We start from the raw sequence: 12,345 nt of genomic DNA, 5'->3' as shown, positions 1-12,345 counted from the left end.
ATCATCTTCTCGTTCATATGAAATCTCCTCTAATAACAAATATTTTTAAAATACCTATAAAAGATAATGAAGAAATTAGCTACAGTAATATAGAGAAACCAATTCAAGACTGGATAATCCCAAAAGTTCCAGTTTCAGAAATTTATAAAAAGGGTTCATTTAAAATCCAATCCGATTGTTTAATCTTTAAAAAAAAAAAAAAACTACTCTAGTGGAAAAGGAAGAAATGTTCCTTTATTGTCTAAAGAAAAATCGTCACAATATTCTCAAGGATATAATTATATTCATGGAGGGTTAATCCAAGTAACAATCAAGCCCTTAACCAGGTTAGGCTTAAATACATCCACAGTAGCCTATGTTCGTGGCAAAAGACACGAACAATTCGAAGATTCACTGGTTGGGATGGTAGAAGCAAGCCTCAGTAATGGACCTGGTTTCTTCAATTGCTTCCCAAACTTTTCAGTCTTTCTACGCAATCCCTATGTTCATGACACTTTAACATTAAGAGTTCACACAAAAGGTTTTCAAATGAAACCCAATACAAAGCTCCTGTAGCATACAAGATATACTACAAATTTATGAACCCTATTGTTCCCGACATAGCTTATTCCAAAGAGCTAAGGGAGTTACAACTTTGTTTTTAACAAATTTTAAAAACAATATAACTACTCCAAAAACAATCACTTGGGAACAGGTTAACCTAATTGGCCACTGGCACATTGAAGATGCACAGCCAGTAACCCAAAGGATCAACGAGGAAGTCGATTCAATCATTACACATGAAGATGAGAAAGTAGAAATCCATTTTGAAAATCATAGAAAACCATCTTCTTCTAAAAATCAACCCTCTGCTTCGAAGCATTCGATCTCATCAGATCAATCTTCTTTTCAAAAGACAGCCAGTGAATCTTATTTATGACCTATTAAACATACCCTGTCTACGAAAGGGAAGAAACCGCTTCGGTGAGAACATATGACCCATCAGAATCAGATTTAAACATCATTACTTTAACAATTCTAGATAACAAATATCTAGAATCAACTTCAAATTTCTCTATTAATAAAGAATTGTTACAACAACAAAAAAAAAAAAAAAATGACTCTCATCCTTTGAAACCCTCTTTCTTTAAAAACTTTCCAAAAAAAGAATGAGAACTAATTCGAAAGGATTGACATGGCCAGATGGAAAGGAAAAAAAGAAACATGCATTTCTTTGAATGGTTTAAAATGCATCTTCCATGCACCTTGGTTATAACTACCAAAAGAGTTTCTCACTTATAGAAAACTCAAAACTACAAGGAAATCGAATTAGTTCATCCATCTTTCAACGCAATTAAGTACTGCTCTGCAACACCCTTTAAAAATAATTCTCGAAAAGAAACCTTTAAAGGCAGACAAAATTTCCAACAAGAAATTTCTTTTCAACTCCACTCGTTAGACCTAAAAGGCAAATCAAACTAAGCTTAGAACTCAAACTGAACATTCAAACTTAAACTGAACTTATGATGAGGCGGAGGCGGGTCACTTTTGCGTATGTATCAGAGGAGGAGGCGGGTCACACCGATTTCCCTGTAGCAAGGCGAGTACCCTTGATCGCGTTGAAGACCCCGTGTGCATGTGCTAGCATCTGGAAGACCCCACACTGGGAAGATGCACATGGGCTGCTTTATAGAATGATCTAGACCGTTGGATTAGAGGGACATGATGATCGAACCATTGGATCACATGGATCACATGATCGGGCCATTGATCATGGATCATCCACATCAGTTTTCTTAGACTTTATCATCTTTTAGGATTTAGTTTTGATTATTTTATGTTTAGACACTATGAGTTATTTTAGTTAACTTTCTTCATACTAGGGCAATTTTCATTAAAATTCACATTACAGGGTGGTAATTGTAATTTTTAGAACTTCTTGGAGCTATAAAAGAAAGAGGGGCGTGTGACCTCTCTCTCATTAGATTTTGTGATTTAAAAATTAAAATTTAAAAATTTTAAAAAAAAAAATTTAAAAATAAAAAAGCTCTTGCTCTTTTTTCTTCTTCTTCTTCAATCTTAATTAGATTTGAAGATAACTTCCATGTAATTTGGAATGGAGATTGATGTTAAGCTAATCTCATCAACGGAGGTGTGAAGTCTCCATCTATCCCCACATTAGCATCTATTCATTCTCCATCAAGGTATTTTCTTCAAAGTTCTTTGATTCTCTCCATCCCAAAATCTTTAACCTCTCTTCTAAACCTTGTTTTTTTTTCATACTTATCAACAAGCCAAACCCTAAAAGGACCGAAACCCTTCCAACCTAGCCACAGGTGTGAACCCCTTGGGTTGACCGTACGGCCACACCTTGTCCCTTTTGGTTTTCCATCACCCTTGAATCAAAACCCTCCTCTCTTTTCCTAAACCCTAACCCTAAACCTACAAATCCCTAACTATCCTATTTCCCTAAAGCACCAAACCCTAGCTCATCCCATTCTTCAATTAAACACTAATCCTTACATCCTATCCCTCTAAAACCTTAATTCCCCTATCCTCATACATCATTCCTTTAATCCATTCGCCCAATTTGATCCCATGCAGTGTTCGAAATATCGGTATCGCGTTACGTATCGCATTCTTGGGATACGAATACCTATCGGTTATCGCATGGGATATATCGGTTGTATCGTGTAATGTATCGCTGTTGTTGGAAACATTGGGAAGTTGGTTGAATTTTTCGATGAAACTTCGGTGATTGTTAAAAAAGACATCAATACACACTTATAAATCAAAACATTACAAAAAATAAGTACACATAATAGGTTTTCTTTGTATGGGGTCCTAATCTATACGTTGTCTAACTGAATTGATGCAAGTATATTCAATGTCTATTTATATAATTTATAAATGTAAGAAGACGTGTGGAAACACAAGCAATACATTCAAAAGCAAAAGAAGAATCACTAGATTAGGTTACAAACATTTTTAATGTGATGTTTGAACACAGATTGCAAATAATTTGCAAGAAATTGGAAATTTTTGATTTTTTATCATTTTTTCACAACTCGGCCCGTCTCGTCCAAATCTCGAATCGAAGCTCCCAATCCATGATTTTTCATGCAGAACATGAAAAATCATGAATTTGTAACAATTTGACACTAACTTAATATAAATTACAAAAAATAAAAGCATCGAAATTCGAAAATGCTCACTGGATCGAATATGTGGGATATATTGCACTACTTGTGCGTTTCGTATCGCCCTGGTGGGATACAAGATATTTCATGGGATATATCAGCCGATATCGTCAATATTTAAAACAATGATCCCATGAACCATAAATCCTAGATTTCCCCAATTTTCTAAACCCTAATTTCACCCTAGGTAGTATTCGGTCTTCTACTTTGAAATAAGCTTTACCCTATGTTAATTGGGTGTCCCTACATCCATTAGATCCTAGTTTCCTCTACTTAATGATCTTGTATAACGATGCTGGGTAACTTAGGCTAGAAATGTGCATGATCTTCTTTGAGTATTTTTTGTATTTGTGATGATAATAGCAAGTTTTATGCTTTTCGATAATTACTTTAATTTTGATACTTGATCTCATGCAATATTTGAGTTCATGCATTGGTTCTACATCAACTTGCAAACTCAAACTCCTTCCCTCCCTCAGATTGCTTTGAATCTGAGCTGACTTCAAAACGATTGTAGTCCGGAACCTTTGAGAGACGGACTTGAAAATACTTAAAATCTGAATTTGCAAGCTTTTGCTATAGTGCTGAGTAATACGGCTGCTAAATTGGCCTGCTACAGTGATGACGTGTTGATCTGCTATAGGGAGCCTTTTGTCCCTTTGTTGCTGACGTAACTAGCATACTTGAGAAGCTGGTGGATTTGAAAAGATTTTAATTTCAAAGGATGGCGAAGGCTAACGTTGGCGAAAGCAGAGGCAGACTGAGCTGACGAACTGCTGATGAGAAGCTGACATGTCCTTGATAGTTTGGAGTCGGGCAGAGTTTCTTAATTTGAGCAGAATTTTTTAATGGATTTGAGATTTTGAAATCTATTTTTAATGGTAAATTTAACCCTATTGAGAGAGAAATCCTTTACTCGAAAAAGACAAAATGATGGTTCATTTTTACCATCTTCATTCTTGAGGGTTACCGTTAACATCCTCAAAATAGAGGCTATTTTTGGACTCTTGTTTTGAGAAAGTAACCATAAGAGAATCCAATTTACCAGTTGGATTAAACTGGTTCTCAACAATAATTGATTTTAATCATCATTCAAACGTTTCTCCAGTGAATAGAAAGAATTCATTTTTAGGGTCTGATTTCATTTGTTCTTTCAGTTTCTCATATAAGGCATCTTCTGGATTAATCTGGCGAGAAAACTGAATAGAATTCCGCTGCTAGTCTTTTTACCAACATTAATAGCGGGTTCTGCATCAAACTGGTCCCACCATTTCAGATATCTTTGCCTTCCCAAGGATGGAGGGAAGGATAAATCCTTACTAAAGTTCTACTTTAAGATCCAAGGTACTCCGTAAACATAGAAAAACTGCATTAGGGTAAACCTCGTAGCTAGAGCTTAGCTATTTTCTTTAAATTCTTCAAACAGATTATGGACATGATCAGGAAGAATTTGAATCAATTACTCCGAAAAGATTCCACCAATGTTCAAAGAACCAGGTTGGAATTTTTTACGAGTCTTGTGGTTAGAACGAATAAATCATGAATGCTTGTATTGATGATTTTGGATTACTAATGTTGAATCCCAAGATTTTAAATAATCCCAATAAGAGAATTCAATGGGTCCATTTAACCCATTGATTTGTCTAGTTTTAGACCAATTTTGATGTCAATCATTCAAGGATAGAACTTTTAAGATATTTAACCTCGAGAAGGCTGGTTCAACAACCAGCACATTTGAAATTGTGGTGTATAGTTAAATTATTAGTCTGAATAGAGACATGTTCATAGAGTTGGTGATTAAAATTAGGATGATGACGGAGGATGTGAAAATTTGGCGGAAATATTTGGGAAACGAGATACAATTCAAGAGTTTGGACATCTAACTTATCTAAATAAATTAGATGAATATACGGGCTTTGATTTAGCCATTTAACCTCTTTTCCTTTAAAAGTTTATGCTTCCTTTTACTTATTTTGGTTGGGCACAGGGCCCAAGATTCAGCCAGATCCGTGATTCAGTTAGGCCACATCAATGGAAACAGTTGGGAGCATGCCACTGTGGTGTGTATGTGAAATTCAATCCATTCAATAAGTGTGTCAACCAATGTAACTCCAGGGCCCAAAAATTAGGCCATTTTGCAATTCAGGTAGACCCCGGTGAAATCAGCAGTGGGCGTTTGCGCCCAACTGTTTCTCTTGGTGTGGCCCACCAGAATCATGGATTGGCCTCATGTTTAGCCTTGGCCCCAAAATTTTCACATACCCATTGCAGTGGCGCCCACCCAGTCCGCTCACATGGATGGTCTCCTGAGCTCTATATATATATATATATATATATATATATAGAGAGAGAGAGAGAGAGAGAGAGAGAGAGAGAGAGAGAGATAACTGCACTTTATTAAAAACTGAAAGGGAAATGAGGGAGGGACACCAAGGAGGCGACCCACAACTAAGCTAGAAAATCAATACAACAACCATCCCCAGCCAGGTTGGAGGATGAGACCCAATCGATGATAAGATATCTAGCTCTAGCTGAGACCCCTATTGTCAATCTGGAACAGTTATCAAAGCATCTAGCATTCCTTTTTTCCCATAAGGCCCACAATGTTTCTATATATATATATATATATATATATAGAGAGAGAGAGAGAGAGAGAGAGAGAAAGAGAGAGAGAGAGACAAGCATACATAAATGCATACATGTACGTACTAGACGCGTGCACACAACACACTAAATCAACAATAAGAGTAGAAAATAGTGATTTTGAGCGAGTACGGGTCACATATGAGCATGACCCATAATCAGGACGGCATGGTTCGGATTAGAAAATGTAGGGGGGTTTGCAATCTAGGGAACATTGAACTAAGAACAAAATTGGAGGACAATAACAATGCTACTAGGCACCTAAAAGGGATATCAGGCATAGTTTCCCGGTAATGCCCAAGGGGCATGCAAGATTAAGATTTTACCATATCTTGACCCAGTTAAAAAGGAAACAGTACCCAGGCAAGGAAGAAACAGCACAGATCCTCACACAAAAAAGAAAATAAAATCGAATCAAATCAAATCAAATGCGAATCCAGCATTAGTAAAATGACAGGTCTTGCCTCCACATTAAGACCCTTTTTCTTTCGACAAAGAGCTTTAAGAGCAACATTACAATTCATCCCACTCTCACTGAACCGTTCTACGATTGCTGAAGCAGAATGTACAAGAACATCGGGCTCAGCATCTTGAAAGTCCTGCACACTAATTGTGGACTGCAAAAATATAGAAAATGGGTGAAGATGAGTTCACTTCACATAAAATCTAGCAACAATAAAATCTCGATGGTTAGCAATAGTATGGTGCAAAGGTGTTGGAATATGAATGTAGCAAGCCATTGCCAAAGCATTTTTTGAGACGTCTGACAGAGTAAATTACAATTGCAATTTGGATGAAGGGAACTGAACCTGAGGGCTCACCATCTGGTGATCCAAATTGTTTCATATGGTGCCCACGTGGCAAATGAAAGATACCCCAAAAATCCCTCCAACCAGATGACTCTAAACACCTGACATGGCCACCATTAAATATGGATATCTAGTTCCCATTGACCATTTTCATCAGATGGCTAGAATCATCTGACAGCAGATATTTTATTGCATGGTTCATCCCATGACACCAGCAGCTCAGGATACCAAAAGGTGGACCCGGCATGTACATTCAATAGGTTCACCAAAGAACGCTGTTTCTTTCGATTGAGCATCACATAATACGTCCTGACTACGGGGATTTTGAGGCACTTGCCTTATCACCATAAACAGAATATAAATCAATGTTAATGATATCCAGCTTGTAGAGTGTTGAGCTTATGCTGCCCCCATAATCTTTGGAATTGAGGCTCAATATTTCACCGTCTTCACAAAAGAAAAGAAAAGACAAAAAGTGGTCAATTTGAAAATGTTAATATGCTAACCAAACACAAACATAGCAAGCAAAAGATGTCCCCATGAGAAGAATCAGATTTAGATTATAATTTTTAAATCCTATTTAAATCACCGATCAAGTCATAAGTTGCAGCCACTTGTTCTTCTCCTTTTCCTGATTCCTCTTTATGTGATAAACACAGCTTACGACTTTTAGTCAACCCAAAACCATACAGGCTACTGGTCCCTTTACACTAAGGGGTGCGCTCCAGTGGTAACAGTACCACCGTAAGCTTCAGTGGTACTGCCCATATGTGAGGCCCACATGGCACATGTATGACAGCCAACCCATTCATCAGATGCTTCAGTGCATGTTACCTCCGGGGCACAAAAGTCTGATCCATTAATCAGTTGGGCCACACAACAGCCAGCAAGTTGGAATGGAACCCTACCATTGATTTACATCGGGGGCCCACCATGTTGTATATGTGGAATCCAGGCCATTCAGAGTTCAGACCCTTCAATGAAGGGTCAAAAATCAAGCTGGTTTGCAACTCAGGTGGGCCCTGGTAAAAATCAGAGGTGGGCATTACATCCTGACTTCTGGTGTTGTGGACCACCTGAATTTTTTATTGAACTTAGTCTCGGGACATGGGAGTAAAATGAGGTCACGAATCTAATGGATGGGTTGGATGTGCTTCATACATCGCGTGGGCCCCACACATGCCCCATGTACCACCATAAGCCTACAGCAGTACCGGTACCACTAGAGCACACCCCTTACAATAAATAGTCTTGATTCGGATATTGATTTCATTGGCATTCCAATCTCTGACCGAAAGGTACCTTTCCAATCTGAACCACCATAAGTATCCTCTGCAGGAAACAGTGTTCTCAAATAAGATTCTTCGTCAATGAAAGCTGGTCTAAGACATCCCACAATAGAAAGCCCATTTGATGGATGGTCCATCATTTTCCGGTACTTCGTATGAACTGCCTACATAAACAAAATGCAAGCCTCAATTAGAAATTTAGAAAGAATAAATCAATAAGAATCTAAAGTCTAGTCAGGAAGCTATGCTGCATATAGAATGACTGAACTTTTACTTCCTAATCAAAGAAGTCTCAGACAACAAAGAAAAAGTCAAGAAAAAGCAATTTCTCTTATTTCAGTGGAATAGCATTTCAAAGGAATATTCATAGTTTAGACACCAAGTCCCCAACCACTCATGGTTCGGAATATCAGTATCAATAGGCGTATCGGACTGGCCAAAAAACGATATGAATCGCATATGGGTATCAGCCCCATAGGAAACAATGAGATATCCAAGAATCTATCTTTTTTTGTGTTTTGAACATATATTAAATAGTGCATGGGACCATTCTTTGGTAAGTGTTGTAAGTCGGGTTGACCTGCTGTCATGTTGTCACTTGGCATACGTTATTGGTGTATGTCTTAAATTAATATGTTATATTATTAACACGATAATCTATCAACCAAATGATTCAAAATAAAGATATTCAACTAAACACATGAACTCACCGTTATAGGTGCTAAATGAATGGACCCTCAATGGTATGAATGTAATTCTCTTTTTTTTCTTTTTTTTCTTTTATCTTTTTTTTTTTTTTTTTTGATAGAGATAACAACACTTTATTAGAAAGCTCACCAAAAGCGAGAAAAGAATACCAAAAACAAAAAGAGGCTCAAAAAAAGAAATTAGCAGCCAAAGCCACATATACATCTACCCATTCCAAAACTAGCAACTTTATCTTCCAAATAACATCCTTCACACCCCAGTTCTCATTGCAAAAGCACCACCCATTGTGAGCTTCCCAAATAGACCAAAAGACTGCCATGATCATAAGCCTCCACTTAGCTTTCTCCGTTTTTCCTGCTTCGCCCCCATGCCATGCCCAAAGGAGACCATCCAGAGAATTCACAAAATAAGGGGAGCACATCTAGCACTGCTTACAAACACATTCCAAGAATTTCACACATGTTGTGCCATAAAGGCCGTTACAGGGCCGTAAAGGCCATTACTTAAAGGTAACAGTGGCAACCATTACACGTTACGGGGTCATAAAGGCCGTAAGGGCCACTACATAAAAAATGACCAGTAAAGGCCGTTACAGTCCTCGTAATGGCCCATTACGCCCCCTGTAAAGGCTGTAACGGCCCCATAATGGCCCATTACGGGGCTGATACAAGTTTTTCAAGTTTTTTCAATTTTTATTTTTATTTTTAAAATTTTTTTTTAAAAAAAAAAGGAGAGACCGTAATGGCCGTTACAAGGGTTGTAACAACCGTTAAAACCCGTGTTGTAAAGGTAACAGTGGTGGCCGCTGTGGCCACCATTACCATTACAAAATACCTTGATATCACATGGTATCAGAGCATTGATCCAAGACAGAGCTCCATTGTTGCACAATTCTAACCAATCTCTCTAAAGTCCAAGGGAAGTTGAAGATTCATATGTTGATCTGGTAAACCCGATCTCATTTTTTCTCCTTTTTTAGAACCAGTTGAATTCTCCGATGACAACAATATGAAGAGGTGAAGTTGCCTCCCTTCCTCTCCTTTTTTTTATGTTTGACAACCAATTGGGTTGCAATCTAGGAGTGGAACCATATCTTGTTTGTAGTTTTCGGATTAGTGGGATCCGTCTCGTGGTACGATGTGTGCTAATTTGGCCATTAGACCATTCCAGGTCTATAAACGACATCAGGCCTTGTTGCTAGACCCATGTGCCATCTATGATTGACGTACAGTAGTTTATTATTTCCTACTCAAGTAATGGAATCTAAGCTGGAATTCAAGATGGACAACTAACAAATTGCATTTGTTAAACTAGAAGTCAAAAACTATCTCCCCTGGGCCCACTCAGCGAATTTTTTTCTCCAATCCAAACAAAAACTAAAACATCTCACTAATGTTGGACACACAAGCGATGATGATACATACTCGTTGTTAAAGGAAGATGATTGTCAGATGACGAGTTGGCTATTCAATAGCATGGAGGAAAACATGTATCACAATGTCATGTATGGAGAGACCACTAAAGATGGGAAACTCTTCAACAGTTATACTCCAATGAAAAAATATATATATGTTTGTATGACATATTCTGAGGATTTCAAACAATGAAACAAGGGGAGAACTTATATGAACAGTGTGCACATTTTTCATGAATTGATTGATGAGTGGAATTTACATCATCCATTTTCTCAAGATATTGCTCAACTGCAATGTCAAAGAAAGGAATTTGGAGTTACTCTTTTCATCACTACAATCCGTCTGTATCTGGAGCCGATCAAGGCCCAACATCTGGGCAGCAAGCATGTTCCCTCATTGACAAACATTTTTGTAGAGTATTGCATGTTTCAGACCCGTCATCATCCTCAAGGCCAACTCTGTCTAATGAGAATGCAGCATTATTTTCTACTAGTGGAGGACGAGAGAATGTTGGACGATGGGCTGGACATAGTTGTCAAATAGGGGGAAGAGAACGTGGTTGTGATGTACACGGTGACTCAGTAGCACACTCGATAGGCCAATGATTTTGTATCTATTGCAAAAGGCTAAATCATACAATGGATAAGAGTTGGGATCTACTTCACAAAAATACAATGCTCAACCTCATCAAGCTCACCCCGCTTTATAGAGTGATGATGTCCAAGCTAGTGACTTAAATAGCGAATAGCATGTAGAAGTAGCATTCACCCCTCTGAAGCATGAGGTGTAAGCTACATAGCATATAACATAAGCTACAAGCTACTTTTAATTTTTAATCAAGGTTGTGCTTGGTTGCACCAATTTCATGATACTTTACGCTAAATGTCTAAATTAGACTGATAAATAATGAAATTGAATAAAATTCCATGATATTTTTTTAAAGGTCATACAATTCCATGATATTTGGTGCAAACAAATGCTAAGGCAATGGGAAAGGGCAATAATTAAGTATAAAGGTAAAGAAAGAGCAACAAAACTGATTTAATATTGTTACTTTTATTATTTACTAAAAGCATTAAAAAGACTTGACTACTTTTATTAAAAATAGAAAATGTAACAAATTATTGAAAACATTAATTGCTTTTAATATCGTAGTGAAAAATAACTTATAATGGAAGCGACATAGCGTGCAGCATAATCTATGTAATTTGTAGCATACGCAAATTATTGAAACATAGGCTACATGCTATTTAAAGATATTTTCATGATCTACGTAGCATTAAGGCTAAGCTATGCCATGTAACATAAGCTACATAGCATAGCCATTTATTGTTGCACCTAACTCCTCTAACATGAATAATTCCATTGCTCTCCCGAGCTGACTACAAGAAGCTCCATGAAGGAAATATGACAGCTGCCTCCCCTTTTATCTCCTCAGTTTCCAATGCCAACTCAGGTAATACTCTAACCGCATCCTCTAAATTATCAACTTGGGTGATTGATTCTGGGGCCACCTACCATATGATGGGTACTCTCTCATTGCTCTCCTCTCTAGACACATCGACTACCTGTTCTCCAGTTTCCCTAGATGATAGTTCCTTGTCTAACGTCCATGGTAAAGTAGTTATTTTACCAAGCGCACATATCACCTTACTTTCCATTCTCTACGTTCCTAAATTTCCCCGTAGTCTACTATTTGTGAGACAAATTACTAAGAATTTAAATTGTTTAGTAACCTTTTATCTTATTCATTTTGTGTTTCAGGAACCCATGATTAAAGCGATGATTAGTGGGGGCATGAACTGCTTGGTCTATATTATTTTGAGCCAGGAATCCAAGGAGCCACACTCAACACGACCACTACCCCATTACAGTGGCACATCCAATTAGGTCATCCATCCTTAGAATCTCTTAAAAGTCTTTTTCTATCTTTGTCGATTGTTTCTTCAATAAAGCGTGAAGCTTGTCAGTTAGGTAAACATTGTTGATCTACTTATTTACCAAGACTTGATAATCACAGCAATGACCCCTTTGATATGGTACAATTCAAATGTGTGGGGTCCTATTCAAATTCATAGTTTAAATTTTAAATAATTTGTTACATTCATTGATGATTATTTTCACATAACCTGGGTATATATGTTGCATGATGGATCTGAAGTGTTTGATATGTTTTAAATCATTTCATTCTGAAATTTGTACTCAATTTAAGAGAGAAATTTAATGTATTTGTTCTGATAATACACTCGATTACCTTTCCACCTCCTTCCAAGAAAACTTGACTAGGGCCGGAATTACCCAT

General features: G+C 37.4%; 1 protein-coding gene across 1 annotated transcript in view; it reads right to left on the bottom strand.

Annotated features, from left to right (window-relative positions):
• LOC131240035 (uncharacterized protein At3g49140) overlaps positions 1–12,345 on the bottom strand; it is a 67,012-nt gene that overhangs the window by 23,779 nt on the left and 30,888 nt on the right. Inside the window, exons 8-10 of the mRNA XM_058238043.1 lie at positions 7,934–8,084; positions 6,969–7,078; positions 6,287–6,439 (exon numbers count right to left, since the gene is read on the bottom strand). Coding sequence (XP_058094026.1) covers positions 6,287–6,439; positions 6,969–7,078; positions 7,934–8,084 — 414 coding nt within the window. The remainder of the gene's footprint in view (positions 1–6,286; positions 6,440–6,968; positions 7,079–7,933; positions 8,085–12,345) is intronic.

Source organism: Magnolia sinica, chromosome 3, assembly GCF_029962835.1.
Source record: "Magnolia sinica isolate HGM2019 chromosome 3, MsV1, whole genome shotgun sequence".
Classification (NCBI taxonomy): domain Eukaryota; kingdom Viridiplantae; phylum Streptophyta; class Magnoliopsida; order Magnoliales; family Magnoliaceae; genus Magnolia; species Magnolia sinica.
The sequence above is the reverse complement of the archived record's forward strand: the minus strand, read 5'-3'. Positions and strand labels throughout refer to the sequence as shown.